The sequence below is a fragment of the Cydia strobilella genome, chromosome 17 (assembly GCF_947568885.1).
Source record: "Cydia strobilella chromosome 17, ilCydStro3.1, whole genome shotgun sequence".
NCBI classification, from domain to species: domain Eukaryota; kingdom Metazoa; phylum Arthropoda; class Insecta; order Lepidoptera; family Tortricidae; genus Cydia; species Cydia strobilella.
Genome location: NC_086057.1, coordinates 4,228,489 through 4,250,064, shown reverse-complemented (window position 1 = coordinate 4,250,064; position 21,576 = coordinate 4,228,489). Strand labels below are relative to the sequence as shown.

The window sequence follows — 21,576 nt, the reverse complement described above, 5'->3', positions numbered from 1 at the left end:
TAGCGCCATCTGTGATACCAAGTGTAATACTTAGATATCAACAGCAACAGGCAATATTGTTTAACATTGCTTATACATATTATGACATTATTCTTTTTATCAATAGTTGATAGCTTGATGGTAAGCAGCCATTATAGCCTATGTTATGTGTGTTGAATATCTTTAACATAAACCTGTACACTAGTTTTTTAAGAACATAAATGCTGATGGTTCACTTATACATTTTTAAATGTATGTGATTCTAATTACAGTAGAATCCGCTTATAATGACATCGAAGGGAAGAGTCAAACACGTCACGCTAACTAAGCGGATGTCATATATTTAAAGCATAGTTGATTAACTTCTTATTTTTTTCAAATTAATCTCAATTTGTGAGAGATGAGGTTTTTCAAATGTTTTACTAAATCAAAGATAAGGTAGTAACAATTTATTGTGGAAAACAAGACTGTTTTCCACCTTTATATATCTTGGTGTAATCTAAGCATACTCTTTAAATACAATATCATAACAAGTCATATCTTAGCTTATTTATTTTGTGTACAAGCAAGACATGACTACAGCCATTTTAATGGCAGGCTTTGTAATGTAATCTGTAAGTAGTTTATAGACATTGAGTTTTTGAATATTTTGACCAGTTGGTTAAAATCAACATTTTTATTGTGATAGCTGTATTGTTGGAAAAATATATATTTTGATTAATATTTTAAGAGGATACCAAAAGTCTAGTATAGTAGAACATCACGATCATCAGGTACCAATCATGGAGTGTTCGTTATTATAACTAAATGTGAAAATTGTCAGTAACAGAAATTACAGACATGGGGTTTTTCTTGTTAATTTGCTAAGAAAAAATTGTGCACATTCTCTCACAATAACCCTCTCAAATTAAGTAATGCATAGTAATATTTTATGAACAACTATTTTGTGATTTGAAAGCTGTATAAATCAATACACAAGTGTATTATTTTAGTGAAAATAAATGTGACTGTGATTATGGCATGCCAGTAATAAGATACCATCTGGCTATAAAGTTAAACTTTAGTATTTTATTTCAGGCAACCATTGAGTGCCATTGAAATAATAATCTCATGTTGCCCCAAGTCAATTTACTGCAATGTAGTTCTATTTACAGGAGCCGTAAGGCGTAACAATAAATTGGATTGTAACCAAACTCCTGAGTAAACGTCAAATTCCGCAACAAAATGACCAGAATCCTCTAATTATAGCCGTATGAAATGTAAATCGGTGAAAATAATAGAGCAAAATATTCTACATGTTGACGTGGCGTGACATTGTTGGGAACGTATCTATCGTTAGGCTGCCTAGTCGTATCACTTCCTCTACAAGATAATTAGCTCAAACCGACGCTGTTTCTTAGCAAAAAACACTTATTTAGCAGTTTCAATTTGATTACTGTAATATAAGTATGGCGCCTGACATTGTTGGCCTCTCTATCTTTATTTTGGTTGTAACAATATGGCGTTTGTACTTACCCTATTATTCCTAATAAAGTCTTCTATAGCTTTCAGAGCTGAATCCGTAAGTTTCACAAACACTAGTTCCTTATTTTCTTTATAACTAGACTCTGATGATAACCCATACTGAACACCTGCTGGCAAGGCCGCCATTTCTTATTCACTATTCGCACTGTGGACCAGCTGACTCCTTTGCTAGTCGTCACGTTTCATATCATTTACACATTTTTCTTAACAGTAATCACAGATTCACAACCTATTTATAATAATAATTACAACAACAAAGGGTTTTGAAGTCCAAATTAACAATCTTTTTGTAACCCCATCGACTCGGCCTTTGTTGGCAGCGCTCCTCAGTCCGCAAGGCCGCACTGACTGTCATGCGCAATGGCGCATTTGACAGGAAACGCGAGCATTCACTGGCCCACAGACGATACTAGCGCCAATTTGCGGTTGGCAACAAGAAGTTTTGAAACGTTGCTAACTTCATGCCACTTATAAATTATTTAAAACTCTTATTTTCTCCTTTTTTACACCTTAAAACTATGCAGTTGTTAGGGATTTGGTTACATTGTATAGGTTCCTACACCAATTAAATGTTATTTATATTCAATAGAAGGTTTAACAGTACATTATCATTTTGAGGTTAAGATTTACAGTTTCAACCATATTTCGTAAGCTGCTTATCGTCCCATCTATTTTACGTCTACGTGTGTTAATTATTTTCTCCATATGTGAATAGTTTTTATCTAAAATCTGTATCTATTATTTGGCTGCAGTGATTTCTTGTTGCAACACCTATCTGGTCCCCTCAACTGGTAAGTTTTAACTAATATTTTTCAATACTTTTATTTCTTATTTACTAAATTTCAGCCCTAACCTTATACCTATGTGTAATTTCAGAAAGGAGACATTTCAAGAAAACATGGCATCTTGGGAAGACAAGAAAATTCTCATCACTAGAAATTTGCAGGAAGTACTAGGAGATGAAAAACTTACAGAAATTATAAAGCAAAGGGATTTAAAAATCTACTGGGGCACTGCTACTACAGGTAGACCTCATGTTGCTTACTTTGTGCCGATGTCTAAGATCGCAGACTTTTTGAAGGCAGGTTGTGAAGTAACTATTCTTTTTGCTGACCTGCATGCATACTTAGACAATATGAAAGCTCCATGGGACCTGTTGGCCCTCCGCACTCAGTACTATGAGGCAGCAATCAAAGCTATGCTAACTTCAATTGGTGTGCCATTAGATAAGTTAAAGTTTGTTAGGGGCACTGAATATCAGCTGAATAAGGAATACACACTAGATGTGTACCGTATGTCATCTGTCATTACTGAGCATGATGCAAAAAAAGCTGGCGCTGAAGTGGTCAAGCAAGTAGACCATCCCTTGTTAAGTGGTCTCTTGTACCCGGGACTCCAAGCATTGGACGAAGAATACTTGAAGGTAGATGCTCAGTTTGGTGGAGTTGATCAGAGAAAAATATTTACTTTGGCGGAGAAATATCTTCCTCAACTTGGATATGCTAAGAGGGTTCATCTTATGAACCCCATGGTGCCTGGTTTAACAGGGGGAAAAATGTCTGCATCCGAAGAGGATAGCAAGATTGATCTCTTGGATGATCCTTCAAATGTAAAGAAAAAGCTTAAAAAGGCCTTCTGTGAACCTGGCAACATTACAGACAATGGAGTACTTTCTTTTACCAAGTATGTAGTCTTCCCACTGATGAAACCAGGTGAGACTTTTAAAATAAGTAGAGCAGCGGAATATGGTGGTGATGTAGAATACACTAATTTTGAGGATCTCGAAGCAGCATTTGCCAAGCAAGACATTCATCCAGGTGACCTGAAAGCTTCTGTCGAACAAGCTATTAATAGGCTTCTGGCCCCAGTTCAAAAAATATTTAAGGATCCCAAGCTACAAGAGCTTACAAAGAAAGCCTACCCACTTCCATCAAAAGTAAAAGGTAAAGGTAATGCTGAAAGTGATGAAGTTACACCATCAAGGCTTGATATAAGAGTTGGGCGTATTGTTGAAGTGTCTAAACATCCTGATGCTGATGCCCTTTATGTTGAGAAGATTGATGTAGGTGAGGGAGAACCAAGAGCTATTGTATCTGGCCTGGTTAATTTTGTGCCTATTGAGGAGATGCAAAATAGGGATGTTGTTGTTTTATGCAACTTGAAGCCTGCCAAAATGAGGGGTGTGGAAAGTAAAGGTATGGTGCTGTGTGCTTCTGTTGATGAGCCAAAGCAAGTGGAGCCGTTGTTACCTCCAGAAGCCAGTAAACCGGGTGATAGGATTGTTGTGGAGGGCTATGAAACTGGTGAACCAGATGAGGTACTGAACCCCAAGAAAAAAGTCTGGGAAAAGTTACAAGTTGATCTTAAGACAAATGCTAGCCTCTTAGCCACTTGGCAGGGAAATAAACTTATAAGTAAACTTAATGGAAATCCAACAACTACAAAGTCTATGAAAAATGCTCCAATTAAGTAATAGGTATATTGCGTATTTATTTCCATTTAAGCCTGGTCTGCTTTATTTTTGTATTTCATTTATAATGCTTATTTATTAAACACTATATTAAAATAATAAACATATTTTCTGTTTATTAATTTTTTGTTTTATTTATACTTGTATAACATTGCTCTATAGTAGATAAAAAAAAGATGTACGTTATTTATTATTTCGTAAATTTAACGTAACGCAAAAATGTTAGAGTATCCATAAGAGTACAATATTTTAGAGTTAGACCAAGGGAAGCAAAGGGAAGTCTGCAACGATTTTGATAACACACGCAGTGCAAGTGTTATTTATACGTCATAATTTCATAGAAGTTTGACATTTAAAATAACACTTGGACTGCGTGCTATCAAAATAGTTGCACTTATCTTGGTCTTACTCTAAAATATTGAGGGTCTACCGCGAACACCGCGTTAAAGATAAAAATATCATTAGATCATTACACATTATCGCCATCTGCGCCATGTAGTGATTGAAATATATTTTCAGTGGCAGAATGTGGCTGTTCGTTTTTGCCACAAAAGCAAACATTAATTAAAAAAAAACCATAAGTTTGAAGTTAGGCACTAGTCAGCAACTTTCATTGATAGATGTCGGGTGCGTTCGGAAACCATAATATAAAGACAAAATACAATATATAAACTAAATCTATTTGCTTAACGTAAATGATGAAAATATAATTATTTTTGTCACAATAAAAATTGTTTACAAACTGTAAGCTGGTTAGTTTAGCGAAGTAGATTAAGAGTAGATGCAAATCTCTCTTTGGAATGACAATGAAGTTACTAGACTATTCTAGAATATCTTTACTATATAATGTAGGAGAAATGGTTAAAATAATAGTTAATAAAATTGGTATTATTATGTGACACATATATTTAATAACTAAACTAGAAGCGAGCAATATTGTACCTTGAGATATTGCAATGTGTTTCGTAGCGTCCTCTATTGTCAATTTTGTCAAACTAGAAGTATATTTCGTCATAATAGTATAATAGCACTTTCGTACAAGATGGCGCGCATTGCAATTATACTTGCTAAATCTAGTGCTAATGCAATTTTAAAACTACGATTTCATCGCGATTTATTAATTAGCAGGCATAATATATTTCGGTAAAAGTAGAATTGAGAAGGCATGGATAGAGACAGTTCTGTTACTTGATAGCAAGGGAGCAAAGTGGTTTGGTTAAACTGTTTACCCCTCGTGCTAATATTGAAATCCGAGCAAACGAAAGATACTAAATCCTAAAATATTGCACCACGAACGCAGCGAGTGGTTCAGTTAGTGGAATCAGGAGCGTTGAGAGGGTTTCAAGGCACGAGAAGGTAAACACACGTTGCTGCCAAATGATACACAACATTTCATCACACCAAAACATATGAATACAAAGTGTATCCAAATTAATGCTCAAAAAAATGTATCGTCGCAAGTTGAATCAAGAACAAAGTGATATATTCTAGCGTAGAACGCAGTTAGGTATTTCAATGGTAAATCATTTTTGCCATATTGGTAGCGAGCACTAAAACTGAATTACTTATTATGGCGTCACTCTGTCTGTCTGTCTTTGGCTTGATCTTGATCCGCGTAGAACTGACGTCACATGTATATATATGAGGAAATAAAAATCCGAAAAAAATAAAAAACTTCAGGATTAAAAAATATAAATATATATAATTATTAAAATAGTTCGGTTTTTTTACAAGACACAAAAGTGCGCATTACTTAAAAAAATGTGATGATAGATTTCATTATGATGAATAGGGGATTATTACGCGAAACTCTGCGTAGGAGGCGCCACTACCACAATCTGAAGATTTATCGCGAAACAAGAAAATCGAAATTTTGTTATCTAACATCTCTGTCACTCTTGCATATTTGAGCGATAAAGAGGCAGATAGCGAAATTTCATTCGCGTTTCCCGGATTTAAGTTTTTCGTACAAGACTTGTTTTTGCTCTATTTCGTTTATTCTATATACCAGAGCTATATAAACTAATTACAGTTCTAGATATACCTCATGTCATTGTATGTGTAAAGTTTCATTACAATCCAACACGTAGTTTTAAAATGAGAACGAAACTTCGTTTGTATGGGAAGGTGAAATTCGGCCGAGCTTGCCGGGGACTCTTGATGCATCAATGTCATATTTTATTAACTCTGAAAACTTGTCAAAAACCTGTTAAAGGTACACTACTATGTTACTCCATGGTTTACTAGAGCTGCACTCTGGTGGCAGAATATTGCAGTAATAACACTAATAACCCCTATTGATGCCTAGACAAACAATTGAAAAATAGTAGATTGTTAACCAATGGATGAATACGAGGAAAGAGGAAAGTAAAATACCTACATGTGTTTTTTAAAAAACATGACTAAGTATATATAAGTAATTTTTTATAGCATTTCTTTACTTTCAAACTTTCAATTAACCATTTAGGTAAAAGTATCGTTATTTATGGAATGGGGAGTCAAATATAGAATGGAAATTGTATAACAAATCCATTTAAAACCAAATTTCTATTGGTTAACTTAAAAAAAAAATCTTACTTGAAAAATTAAAATGCTCTACCTAGTGCAGAAACGTATCACTTTCTGCACACTTTTTAAAACAACATCACCCTATTTTAGAGCATGAGAAATGAAAAATATCTATCAACGCATTTAACTTAAGTCTTTTTAACTTTAATTACATAAGAAATAATAGATTAGATATTACCACCATTACGGCGCTTTGTTAGGAATCCTAACTTAGGGTTTAAGCGTGCGGACCACGGACAAAGTTTTTGGGTCAGCTATTTTATTTGTATTAATTGCGACTAATATAATCAACCGAATGTAGGCCGTGCATGCATCATATCTGGGCTTAACAATGAATCCACGGATAAAATTAGATATTCAATAACAAGAAGGGGGTCGGAGGTTCGCCATTTTGAATTTTCGGCCTGACGAGGGGGAGCGCGCATGCGTATAGCGGCGCCCGCACCCTGACTAGGGCCGGGACCTCAGCAAGTGTGATGTCAAAAAACACGTTATTCTTTCCCCTCATTCCAGTAACCCAGTACATCTTAATAAAAGGGATTATTCATAAAAGCTGGCATCCCTTTTAAACGAACTACATTTACACATTTACATGCAGTCGCGTTCGGTGCAGTGACTGTGATACGCCTAGATCTTTTGATAGCAGTGATAAAAATTGCATAAACTTTCTTTTATTTACAGTGCGGATATTTACGGTTCTTTCTAGTATATGTACGATAAAACTATGAAACCAACCATTCAGACTATGTGATATCGAGATGTGATAATGCGGGTGTTGTGGTAGTGTCATTGAGTGTGCACACCGGCGACTAAAGCATAATGGGATGACCGGAAATACGGATTCATGGAAAAGGTTTGGCGTCGAGTTGGTCTCCATTCCTCCCGCAAGAAGAGGGATGGAAGCGGAACGAGCCAGGAAGTGACGCCATCCGCTCCACCTGAAGCCGAGTATCAGAACATACATACGTTGAGAACAGCTGATTTGATAAGACAAAGACAGGGGGATGAGAAGTCGACGCTGCGATCCTCTTACATTATAAGGAACGGGGATAATTTTATTCTTGTGGAGAGAAGGCGTAGGCGGCGCCGCAGAAGTGGTACCAGGGCATCATCGGGCAGCAGGCACCATACGCCGCCGGTGGAGGAGACTCGCGAGACTCGCACGGAGCAGAAGAGACGGCCTCCGGCTCGGCTGAAGATCTTTGGTATTCAATGGCCATTGCATTCTAGTGACTCCAGGTGGGTAACGTGGTCCTACATCTATTTTGTCCTAAAATATGTTGACCTTATTGCGGACTAGACAGGTTCTATCAAAGAATGACATTACTTTGAGTGTAGGTATACCCTACATAAACTGATGGTTTGAAGATCTTGAAGAAGTATCTTGGTGCGTTCTGAAATATGATATTAAAACTAAACACTTGGGTTTCAAACTTTTGAACATGTAAATTGGACTTAATAGAGTAGGTGGTACTAATATAATAAATGCGAAAGTAACTTTGTCTGTCTGTCTGTCCTCTTCACGCTTGCTGACACATAAAGATAAGGATGAATAATAAAGATAGTTTTATTATTCAAGTAGGCATATTACGATGCGCTTATGAACGTCAAATAAAGCTACGCTAAATTAGATAATTAAAAAAGACTCTATCAAAGAATGACATTACTTTGAGTGTATGTATACACTAAACTGATGGTTTGGAGATCTTGAAGAAGTATCTTGGTGCGTTCCGAAATTTGATATTAAAACTAAACACTTGAGTTTCAAACTTTTGAACAATCAAATTGTAAAACAATAGGACAATAGAATAGGTGCTACTAATATAATAAATGCGAAAGTAACTTTTTTTTATCTAATTTACTGACATACTTAATTGGGCTCTCTGGCCTTTCTACGCAGACGAAGCCGCGGGCGGGCTGATAGTGATAATAAAATACCTGCGTTAATGTCGTCCGACATTTAATTAAAGATAATTTAAATGATTAACGGTTGAGTTATGGGTGGTTCTCCTATTTCTTGTTTATTTCTGTCCCGCCAGCTAACGGACAATAAAGCAAAGTTTGTTAGAAAAACTTCTCCTAACATAACATGTTTGGTAGACTAGTCATTATGGAAGGTCTAGCCAGCCTTATATTTAAACTACCTACCACAAAAAATAGGTGTCGTAGGGGTCGTGTCGTATCAAAAAGTCAAAGAGCTGGCGCAGGATAGGGAAAGCTGGAAGATACTGCACAGACAAGAGAATAACTCTTAAGAGTCTTAAGTTAATGATGATGACCACAAAAAATGCACCAGGTAATTTTAATGCCGTAAAATCAGAGTGATCCCTGGATCTCTCTATTCTGATAGATACACCCGAATAATGAGAATCCTATAACTTTCCCGCTTTATCCCTACAAAAATATAAACTAGGTTAAGGTACTGCTATACCGACGACACGTAGGACCGTATTTCTCGCTCGGTCTACGGACTTTAATAACTAAATATACATATTACATGAGCAGGAACGGAGACTAGTGCCCACTTCTAGTGTTTCATGTTTAATTCAGCGTTTTGCCAGGTCTCTTTTTTGCGCGGTTCAATGAACGCGAATGAAATGCCTACACATGGCCATCGAATGATATATATTATCGTAAATAGGGTACGATACAAGTGCGAAAAGTAGGAAATTCGCAACGAGTGGCGATAAATTAAAACACTACCGAAGGGAGTGTCTTAAATCGACACGAGTTGCGAATTACCTTTTCGCACGTGTATTGTACAACGTTATACAGTAATGGCCCCTTAAATTTTCGACACACGCATGTACGGTAAATTAGTAGTACATGTACAGTAAAAAACTAAAAACCCTAACAGCATTTATACGTCATTATGACGCCATAATTACGTCATTATGACGTCGCTGACGTCACTGCTACCTGGGAAGTTATTGGTGATAGCGTAGCGACCTCCGGATTGAAATTCGCATGCACGCTCCTACCGCTAAGCTTCTTTACTTTGTAATTTCTCAACCGATTATACTGCTTTAGTCCTTGTTCTGACGATTATACCTCGATCGGCGAAAGATGAGTCCTGTGTAGAGTTGTGCCGTTTCCGGGAACGGCACAACTAGTCCGTGGGGCCCACTGACTATCAGTCCGCCGGACGATATAGGCCTGTCAGTTAGAACAAAAATTTGGCAGTTCCGAACAACTGACAGACTGATAGTCAGTGGGCCCCGAATGACTTTTCTTGTTGTTATGCCAAAGTATCGATAGGTTTTTTTTTTTAGAGCAATGGTTGTATTGTATCATTGTATAAACAGCCAAGTCATTTAAAACGTTCTATCAGCAAACTATCAATATATCAAAAATGGATTTTTGAAACGTCATTCGAAGCGTCGCAGGACTCATTTTTCGCCGACCGACGAGGTATAGACATTTTTTTGTCTGAAAGTATATTTATACTTACTATCAGATTGTTTATTCTTATTTTTGTCAAAACTTAGTTCTGATAATGGGAGTCATCAGCCCATCAGAGCCATATGACGAATCGAGAAAACACCTCAAAATGAATAGGCATACAATTATATTGATTTAATCATTTTCATCAACAATTAACGGTTTAACAGACCAGAAACAGATATACACAGACAGGGACATATAAAATATGGTCAAAATATAAGAGTTTAAAATTGCTTACTTGATTGAGCGGTACCCAGATTCATACACTCAAAGAAACCATCACAGATACAACCACGTTTTACATACTGTGTATAGTTTAGTTATCAAATATCATGCTAGATGGCGCTGTTCCGTGCAGTGTAATCCTGAATCGAGATTTTTCTTGGAAAAATGACCCCAGCTCTACAGCCCTACATTATTCAGCCAATAATTACATAAGATTAAATTTATATTACTTATTTCTGGATAAAAATTATACTATAAATTTGCATCAATATCAAAATTATGCTTATCTTCTTATCATAACATAATTATGATAACATAAATTAACTTGGTGCGTTCACAAGCCCATGTAGAGTATTAGAGATTTCCAATACTATTTTGCTGCAAATAATCGCAAACGAATGAACATCCTTACTAATATCCTTATCCTAAAACTCACAAATTTATTTACATACAATATACCTAGGTATATACAGTGGTACTACGTAAACGAAATTAATAACTAGCTTAAATCTAAAATAGGCCCTTGAGGCATTGTACCAAGGATGCTGGCGGCATTTCCCCGCCAGCTCTTCGGTCACCAGTTACGTCAACCAGACGCTTCGCGATTTCTGCAAACAACTTATGCGCGCTGGGACCCCATGGACCTAGAGTTTCAACTCCAAATGGAACGAAATGATACTCTCTACCGAGGCTCTTATATTTATTACGTTTTAAAATTTCGGCGCTTTCCGCCGCTCCGCCCGCTTTTACATTAGTCATAATATCCTTAATATCCTTATCCTTACTAATAATATTATAAATGCGAAAGTGTGTCTGTCTGTCTGTTACCTCTTCACACTTAAACCGCTGAACCAATTAAGTTGAAATTTGGTATAGAGATAGTTTGAGTCCCGGGGCAGGACATAGGGTAGTTCTTATCCCAGAAATCATCCTTTATGGGGGTGAAAAGGCGGGTGGAAGTGTGTATGGGGAATCGATAAAAACCCAGCAGATTGAAAAAAAAATAAGCTATCCAAATTACTAACACCGCGCAGACGCAGATTAAAATGTTCGGCGTACCTCTAAAATACCTAAAAGAACTGCCTTTGCACAAAATCCATTCGCTTTCATATTTTTTCAGCGGGAACGTTACACAAAAGGATAACCCGGATAACGCGAAACGTAAATTATATTCCACTCCTGCAAATAAACCTTTGAATTTTGAGTGTCGGTGTTCATTTGCTAATGATTCTCCATGCTCATGGATAGAGCGCAGCAGCTTTTTGTGTACCTAGTTTACCTTGCAGACCAACTTTGTTTATTTTTATGACAACTACTTAGTTTTACCATTATTTTATTTATCTGTTGTCAGTATGGTCTCTTGGTCAAATTGGGGCCTGTCTTGGACCAGGGGACCAGTGAAATTTTGCCCGCTTTGCCAACCTGTAGCCGAGGGGTTCCTAATAATCTTTATCAGTCCGCGGCGCACTTCTAATTTTAAAATTGAATCTCGGCGCTATAACCTTAGCTAGGCTATTCGAAATAGATAGGTGCATGGTGAGGAGGATTGCTTCACGCTGCCCCTCTTTAGTGCCTACAGCGCACTAGCAGGGCGCCACGGCGCACAGTTTGGGAAAAGCAGGGGTTATAGTCACTGAATATTTTGGTCTCGGCGTACTTATGATATCCATATCTGAATGGTCGACATCGACATAGTACCTGTGCTTAATACTACATACTGCTTTCGACGTTGGAGGTCCCAGATGCGAATCTGAAATGAACAAAAGCCTTATTGAGCTTACCTACTGTAAGACTAACTAGGTTGATTTATGCAAGAATGTCCCATAGTATTTAATTTTAATACTACATAGGAACTTTATTTGAACCCTGTTATATCCAAACAGTAAAACTCTATCAAATTTAATCTATCCCAAGATTTATGCAAGAATGTCCCATAGTATTTTAATACTCGTATGTATTTTTCTTATCTTTCTCCCTACATAGGAACTTCATTTGAACCCTGTTATATCCAAACAGTAAAACTCTATCAAGTTTAATCTATCCTAAGTTTTATGCAAGAATGTCCCATATAGTATTTTAATATTCGTATATGTAATTTTCTTCTCTTTCTCCATACATAGGAACTTTATTTGAACCCTGTTATATCGAAACAGTAAAACTCTATCAAGTTTAATTTATAATCCCATCATCTTAGAATATTTATACTAATATCCATCCACGTAATTACAGACACACATCAATCACCCGGCGGTTCTGCCGCGGCCGCCGGTCCCGCGACGACAACGAGCTCTACCGCTCCAACAGCTTCAAGTTTGAGCGGTTCTCGCGCGAGCAGCCGGCGGATGAGTTCGCTTCTCAGGTCAGCGTGTAGACATAGTTCGATCACACGCGGCTCTGCCGCGGCCGCCGCTCCCGCGACGACAACGAGCTCTACCGCTCTAACTGCTTTAAGTTCGAGCGGTTCACGCGCGAGCAACCGGCGGATGAGTTCACTTCTCAGGTCAGTGTGTAGACATACTTCTGTCACACGCGGCTCTGCCGCTGCTGCCATTCCTGTGACGACAACGAGCTCTACCGCTCCAACAGCTTCAAGTTCGAGCGGTACTCGCGCGAGCAACCGGCGGCTAATTCGCTTCTCAGGTCAGTGTGTAGTGTAGACATACTTCGATCACATGGCGCCTCTGCCGCTTCCGTAGCGACAAAGAGCTTTACCGCTCCAACAACTTCAAGTTCGAGCGGCTCTCGCGTGAGCAACCGGCGGATAAGTTCACTTCTCAGGTCAGTGTGTAGACATACTTCGATCAGATGGCGCCTCTGCCGCTTCCGCAGCGCCAGCGAGCTTTATCGCTCCAACAGCTTCAAGTTCGAGCGGTTCTCGTGCGAGCAACCGGCGGATGAGTTCGCTTTTCAGGTCAGTGTGTAGACATACTTCGATCACATGGCGTGATATACGTGCTCCATACAGCGCCATGCTGCGGACAACGCCCGTGTACAGGCGATGACTGATGCCGTTCTCACAATTCGAGGAGTCAGCTGTTTAAAATGCTCCTCAAAATTCCATTTGCGCATTTTTACTTTAAGTTGGCTTTGATTTTGACAACCTCCCCTGCCAAAAGAATGTTTGTATCGGCACGTACCTTCCAGCCCCGTACTAAGTTTGCATGGCGAGAACTGGAGATTCCCACAGTTCCGGGACTGTTTTTGTATAGAAAACGATTACCGGGATTCTCTTTATTCCCGATTTCTGACGCGACATTAAGCTATGCGAAGGGAGCGATAACAACTAAAATAACTGCCTTAATTTTTTAAGGCCGTTCCCTGAGCCAGAAGGCGAAAAATCTCCTTATATTATCATATTTTTCTAAGAAACGTTGATATTCGTAGACGTGGAAAAAATATATGTAAAGCCTGACCAGGAATGATCACGCGCCATGTTGCGGAATTTCACTGGAACTATTTCTTTCATACTATACTGAAATGTCACCCTATACATGCGCAACAACAGCGCGCCCTCTTGACAATGATCATATATTACTGGCCAGGCTTTAGTTCTTGATTATATTATCTTTAATAACAAGGCTTCCGATACACCAATTATGACACTTCGCTCGATACAATTAATTCCCATAGTAACCTCTAACTTGGACTTTTAATCAAACTTTACTCGGTTATTTATTATGTCACACTATAAACAAAAGAAAGAAGAAAAAACAATCTTTACTAGTAATTTGACAGCTTTCGAATTTCGATATTGTAAGGCAACTTTTTTTAAATAAATAAATATCGACAAAATGCGATCAAAATTAACACTTGACGCGCATGGTCTTTCCCGTTCTTTCTTGCGAAATATGACAGTGATAGCGGCAAACCGATGGAACGGCCTTAAGTATGGCAAAATGTTTCAACTGCTTATGGACCCAAGTAAATCTCTCACAACTAATCGCGCAAAAACATAATACTATGCTTGCTCTAATACCTATCTAGTTAGATGCATACCAGCAGATTGCTGATACCTCTGCTTGAAGTTACGATTACGACATAACAACATCACCATATTCTAAAGCTAAACCCATTCGTGAAAATTTCAAAACCGTCGATATCGCAGGAAAACCTTATAAAATTCCTTCTACCATGTTTACGTCGAAATAAATTCTCTTTATAGTGTCATCCTTATGAAATTGAGTCTCATACTCAGGTCCATAGCGGAGTGTCAATCCGTTGGCTTACCATGCATCAGGGTTTACAAAACCAGTCTAAATGCTTTCTTCGATAACGCATGGTTATTACGAAACTCGGGGTCATGTTACCTTGGTTATTCCGAAATACTTGAGTCACCTGAGTTCGTCAATGTTACTCATATAAGGCCGGGACCTTAAGGATACGCCAACATTCGCGCCGTGAAAGCGTTAACCTCTTATCTAGATGAGCCATCTTCTTCACAAAGACCCTTTAGAGCTCGGCGAAAGGCGAGACGTGAATGGGAAGCCGTATATTGAACGGGCACAATATCGTCGCGTTTTCGCGATTATTGAGTTGCTTTAGGTAGCCGGCTGATGGTTAGGTCATACTTAACCAGTAGGTAGGTAACGGCGTTATTTTCTTACCATTAGAGCGGTACTGTCATAGTAAATTTTGTAACCCCAGTAAATTCACTGCCATCTGTCGACACACTTTAAAACTAAAAATGAAGATTTATAAAAATACGATAAAATGTATTTAAATATGGATAAATGATTTTTTTATTTGCATTAATTATTTTTATGATTTTGACCCATGTTCTTTCACTGATATGCGTTAAAATTGTTAAATAACAAACGAAACCTATCTATCTTTGATAGATATAACTCCGTAATAGATGGATACAGTCTAAGGAAAAAACGTGCCTCGAAAATCAAGAAAATTTGATTCTCGTTCAGAGGGCGCTACTAGCTTTGGCCGACTGTCGTATAGATGGCGTTGACGGTTTCGTTTGTTATTTAACAATTTTAACGCATATCAGTGAAGGAACATGGGTCAAAATCATAAAAATAATTAATGCAAATAAAAAGAATCATTTATCTATATTTAAATACATTCTATCGTATTTTTATAAATCTTCATTTTTAGTTTTAGTGTGTCGACAGATGGCAGTGAATTTACTGGGGTTACAAAATTTACTATGACAGTACCGCTCTAGTATAAGTTACTCTATGTATCTATCTTTGTTTCTTACGTTCAATACTATTATTGCAAGCAGGCAGTTCTGTTCTTAGCACCTATTTATATACCTACCAATGGTAAATGTAAATGTTCATGAATGTCCCCTAAGGTAGGTATAACTAGTAATTAATGATTTATAACATATTTAAGTTTTTAGGGTTTCGTATCTCAAAAGTAAAAAACGGAACCCTAATATTATCACTTTGTTGTCCGTCCGTCTGCCCGTCCGTCTGGTCTGTCCTTCAGTCTGTCTGTCAAGAACCTTTATCTCGGGAACGCGTGGAGGTAACTCAGGTCTACGGGTTCTTGAAGCTATGAAAAAATCAAATTTCTAAGTTAACGTAAAAAAAAGATACGGCTGTTTATGCCGCGAAGAAACGTAGATTTCGACACTCACAAGGGATTAGGGAATCAAAATTGATAGGGTACTTCCCGTTGACCTAGAACTATGAAATTTGGCAATTAATATAGTCTTACACTACAAATACAGAGAAAAATCTGAAATATGTAAATTTGTAAAAAAATAAATTAAAAAAATAGTTAAATTAGTCAGTGAGCGAGTCCGACTGGCACGTGGCCGGTTTTTTTTATTGTAAAATAATTTGGGTCACGACCTCCGACCTCCTTGTTAGGTATTTAAGTCAAATAATTTGAAGAAACTAGACAAATAAAAACTATCAGTGTCACTTTGTAAATACAATAATTAAATAATTGGTAAGTGGTGAACCCACAGAACTAGGATGACAAAGCATAAATTTTAGGTCTGTGGGTGAACCTGCTAAAATTTTCTACTTTCTTTACTAGGTTTCAAAATAAAATTTTCATAATTAATTAATCCATGTTCATGTTATGTTATAAATATCATGCAATCATGATTTGTTTTGACAAGAATCGCCATGAAGAGTCCTATCCAATCTAGCCTTAAAACGCTGAAATTACTGAATTGGGTTGGTAAGTCCACTTTTACTCTTTTCAAATAGTCTAAGCACGATTACATATTACGTAATTAAATTATTGTTAGTTTGAATTTTTATATAGGTAATATTTCATTTTTAAGTTCACTACACCAGTATTATGTAATAGCGTCATCTAGTGTTGCGTGACCTAACTAATAAACTCTTAACAGTGGCTATTTTTGAAGCAGTTCTCTAAATTTTTCATAGGTGGCGCTTAGTTCAAACCTGCGTGTTGTTTTTGTCGTTATAATACAGATGGCGTTAAAATGCTTTATGAGGTACCCTTTGTTTTGTACATTTACGCTGATTTACGGGAAGCGAGTACTTTGTAAAGGTATGCATAAATAAAAAAATCTTTGTAGATTCTATACTTACTGCCATAATCTGTGAACACCCTTTCAATACATCGAATATTTGGAACATTTTGTTAAAATTTATTAGCTGCTAGGGGTCGTGCAGTGCGGTAAGTATTGCAACATAAATTGTGTGCACACGTTGTACAAGGGTGGGACATTAATATCATCTGTCCTATCAATTACTCTGACGTGGTCACCGCCGTCCCCCGACCACCTATCGAAGGAAAATGGGAGAAAAATTTGACGCATTTGTCTGTCAGTGACTGCTATAATCAGGGCTGACAATGCGATCACTTTTTGTCGTCTTTTAGACCTTTACGCTTATTGGAATTTCTTTATTTCGTTTGCTGGTCGCGTTCGGCTCGATTGAATTTGTATCATCAAGGATTTCAAGGCATTTTACATTTTTGTTACACATTTTATGAATTCGTAATGACCAATAATCCTCCGCTGTTTTTCTACGTCAACAAGCTACGTCAAACAACTCAAATAATTTGTTGTCTGTCTGTTGCATCGAAATAAACTGGCAAAAAACTTAGATAAACATTTTCTACTACATACTAGCCCCGATTCATAACATGCATCGGGGCTGCATTATGTTCTCTTCTAGTCAGTGCATTTTCTGAGGTTCTCCCATTTGTACAAAAATAATGTTTTAGATAAAAAATCTTTAATGTTTAATGCTAATACTAATGTAGTTTCCATATGGCGGGCCGTATGCTTGATTGCCACCGACGTGGTATAAAAAAAAAGTTTCATTTTATATGGAAATATTCTAAAATAACTAAATTCAAATGTAAGAAATACCGTTTGTACGAAGAGAAAAAAAAATTACTTGTAACATTTTTTTTCGGGTAGGAATATTATAATAGGGGCCCATTTCTCGAACGGTATTAAACTAATAACATTAGTCCACGAACTGTCAAATCGTATGGGTTGCCATGGCGACGCACTAATAATATTAGCCTGATACCGTAGGCCCCAGATGTAGCTGTGCTATTACTAGGGAAAGCAACACCAACATGAAATTATGTAAAATATAAGTATGTATACCTATAAAGGGGCCCACTGACTATCAGTCCGCCGGACGATATCGGCCTGTCAGTTAGAACAAAAATTTGACAGTTCCGAACAACTGACAGGCCGATATCGTCCCGCGGACTGATAGTCAGTGGGCCCCTTAAGACCTACAGATGTTCTCCGGAGTTTTATCTTTAAAATTAAAATATTTCGCATCTTATTTATCTACATAAACAACGAGGGCATTTCTTAAATTTTTGTGCTACTGTTTGTGGTTGTGACATTGTTACACTATGGCTGATTTGTTCCATTTCGTATGTGACACCCATAACAGCTTTACCTATTGTATTAAGAAAAGTGTAGTGTATGATCTACTTATTGATCAAAATTTTTTTTTTGATGGTGTTAGAATGCAGTTTCGCAATGCGCCGCCGGCCCTGCGGTGTGGTCGGATCCATTTTGGGCAGGTATGTGAGACTCTCACCTCTTTGCTTTTTCTACTGAGAAAGAGGGGGAGATGCCTAACCCACTAAACCCACACCGGTGTTTCCCACAAATGTACTGTTTGGGGAGACGTCCAGGGATTATGAACATTCTACCACGCCGCCCCCTCAGATGGATCTAAATAACTACCAAAATAAAGCCGCAAAAGAAAACACCACACCAACTACAACTTAATCAGTATATTCTTCACCTTCACCTTCCATAAAACAATGATTTATCGTGTCATTTGCGCAGCCCTGTTCCATAAATCACGTTATCCCGCGATCGCGATTGCCTCATCAACATACTAATGCGCGCGCCAGCTGCTCCCGCACTTTTATGAAAGTCTGTGTCCTAGGAGGGATTTTCGATGAAATTCACATTGGTGAAGGTGTAAGTGGACTTGCGTACGGACAATGTGCCAAATATATGTACACACTATACCTCAATATATGGGCAACAATGTTTTATGAATGTCTGTGTCCTAAGGGGGATTTGTGACAAAAATGCCATGTTTTGTTACAGCAGGATTATGAGTGGGAATTATCTATTTGATTCTGACAGTACCTACAATACAATAAGATTTTTTAGGGATGTTATATGCGTTTTCACGAAAGTCTGTCCTAGAAGGGATTTCCTATGACATTCACATTTTTGCAAATATTTCCGTAGACATAATATGCACTGTTTTCACTTTAGTTTGGTGCCAGTGGTTTTCTTTGTACTTTTATAATTTTCGATCAAAATTCATGCCTTTTCAAGACAAGGATGGGCATGTGCACTGTATTAATTACGGAAAAACAACAAATTTCGTGCAATTTATATCCATAATCTGTATTACTTAATTTTCGAGGGTTTTTGGCGATTAGTCATTTATATTTAGCCGGCAAATTAAAAGTATCATGAGGTCAAAAGACGTACGCACTTAGGAAAGCTTACCTGCCGGCAAATCGTTGATTTCTTTTGAAAGAAAAAACCGAATTATTAAATACACAAACTTCCGAACTTATTTTCTCTTATGTATTTAGCCACATTTTGCCTGTTTTCTCTTCAGTTTGCTAACAATGTCCAAACATGCATAAATTGGTGTACGTACGTTAACTCCAGGCCGTAATCGACGTCTGAAAGGAAAAGTCTGGGAAACTTAAACGCCCCGGGTTTAAAAATGCCCACTTACCTTATGAGAAAACTTTACACATTTATATCAGCAAGGGCTGCCTTCGACAAAATATTTCCTTTTGTTGTTCAACTAGAATTTTCGTGTTAACATGTGTTTACATGGACAACTTTTCACGTTTTTGGAGAGATTTTTCATACATACTCAATACCTAATAAAACGATGTAGTCTTTCAACAACTGGATCTTAATTCTTAAATTAACGATACTACTGTTTTCCTAGGTATGATGATGACGGCATAAAGAAGCTGATCACTTATGATGACTTATATGGGGCATTTTCTTAGAAAAGGGACCTTATTGTCGATGGCGCTTACGCCGCACAGCGTCGCGCGGCATTGTATTTATATCGGAGCATCGTTAATAATGGCGTAAGCGCCATCGACAATAAGGTCCCTTTTTATAGAAAATACCACATATTAGAAATTTAGAAACTAGGACAAATAGTGGACTGTTTAATAGGTGCTAGGATGAACAGCGTTTAGCCAAAATACTTTTTTTTTTATGGCATCGCGCTCCTGGCGCATTCAGCCAAACGAGTAAAACGGGGAAACGGAATTAAAGGATTACATACAATAAGGGATAACGGGTAATTCGGAATTTTGGAAAAGGATCAGGAAAAGGTAAATTATAGTAAGTTAAAGTTTAATGTTATAGTTTATACTTATAGTTTATAGTTAGCATGTTAAATTTAGAATTGATTGTATTAGTCGTGTTATTGTTTCTATGTAAAAACATAGTTAGGGAAGAGCGGTGTCTCCCGACACAGGCATTCTTATGCTTACTGGGCGGCTCCATCCCTTTAAATCATTATATATTGCTAATTTATTAAATAAAGAATTTTTGTATTTTTGTATTTGTAATGTTATGACGTGAGATAAATAAATATAATGATTTAAATATATATGGAGAAGAATCATTAATATACAGGAGTGTTGTAATAGATGTGGGAAACGGAACTTTCAAATCTGAAAGCTGTCTTAATAATATAGAACGGTCATATAGGTTACATGCAAAGAATATATGATTAAGATCAGCGGGATCAGCTCCACATGTACATGCAGAACTGGCCACGCGATTTAGTCGTTTCGGGTGTTCCGGTGTACAAACGTGACCCAATCTCATTCCAATTAACATACTAGTTGCAGGTTTTGGCAAAGAGATTTTAGCAAACAGCAGCCTCCTTGCGGTTTCTGATTGCTTGAGAGCAATCATCATCCCACCAAGGCGGAGAAGGTATTTTACCCGATGCACTGTTTTTTATCGGGAAAATTTCATCAGCTGCTTCAGTCATTGTCTCGGCTAAAGCAACACAGCAAGTAACTACATTACTATCATCTATGGCTGGTAAACATAACAATTTCTCCTCTACACGGGCTTTGAAAAGTTTCCAATCAACATTACTTAAATTATACTTAAGCCTAGGGCTAGGTTTTGGAGATGGCGGAATAGAAGATGGAAATGTAATAATGATAGGGTAGTGATCACTCCCATATGTTGACTCCAGAGTATGCCAAGTGAGAGATGACGCAAGATCGACTGACGAAATTGATAAATCAATAGCGCTAATTGACTCTGTTGGAGCTGTTCGGCGAGTTGGAGAGCCATTGTTTAAAATACAAAGATTGTGTTCATCTAAGATATGTATGAGGCGATCTCCATTATAATTAGACGATGAACTACCCCAAACCTGGTGATGTGAATTAAAATCTCCTAAAATTAAAACGGGCCTAGGAAGAGAAGAAATTATTTGTTCAAGCTCAACAAAAATGGATGACGATGGATGAGGAATATATACAGAAATTATACAGATGTTATTTACAATAGCAGCAACAATTGAAAAATCATCGCTATGGGATGAAAGATGAAAAGGTGAAAATGATATGGAATTCCTGACGAGTAGAGCTACTCCGCCCCATCCGCCAGGACGGTCCTCTCTGAGACATGAATATCCCGTAACTCTAAGAAGAGCTCCAGGCTTGAGCCATGTCTCAGAGAGGGCAAAAACAAAGGGTTGAAATTTGTTTAATAAATGAATTAGATCTTGTTTTTTATTAATTATACTTCTGCAGTTCCACTGCACAATTTTGGCCATTATTTTTAATAGTTGAAACAAGTTCTTCAAGCATGGGGGCAACGTAGGACGGTATTCTTACATTAGACTGAGATAAATGAT

General features: G+C 37.4%; 3 protein-coding genes across 3 annotated transcripts in view; 2 read left to right on the top strand and 1 right to left on the bottom strand.

Annotated features, from left to right (window-relative positions):
* Positions 1-1,832, bottom strand: part of LOC134748808 (RNA polymerase II elongation factor Ell) — an 80,094-nt gene extending 78,262 nt beyond the window's left edge. Inside the window, exon 1 of the mRNA XM_063683610.1 lies at positions 1,495-1,832. Within this exon, the coding sequence (XP_063539680.1) occupies positions 1,495-1,629 (135 nt within the window). The 5' untranslated portion in view covers positions 1,630-1,832. The remainder of the gene's footprint in view (positions 1-1,494) is intronic.
* Positions 1,833-2,379: 547 nt separating this feature from the next.
* LOC134748814 (tyrosine--tRNA ligase, cytoplasmic) lies at positions 2,380-4,095 on the top strand. Its single transcript, XM_063683620.1, has one exon. The coding sequence runs from the start codon at positions 2,402-2,404 to the stop codon at positions 3,974-3,976; it is 1,575 nt and encodes a 524-aa protein (XP_063539690.1). The 5' UTR covers positions 2,380-2,401; the 3' UTR covers positions 3,977-4,095.
* Positions 4,096-7,256: 3,161 nt separating this feature from the next.
* LOC134748801 (uncharacterized) overlaps positions 7,257-21,576 on the top strand; it is a 215,160-nt gene continuing 200,840 nt past the window's right edge. The window contains exons 1-2 of the mRNA XM_063683595.1: positions 7,257-7,780; positions 12,440-12,569. Coding sequence (XP_063539665.1) covers positions 7,386-7,780; positions 12,440-12,569 — 525 coding nt within the window. The 5' untranslated portion in view covers positions 7,257-7,385. The remainder of the gene's footprint in view (positions 7,781-12,439; positions 12,570-21,576) is intronic.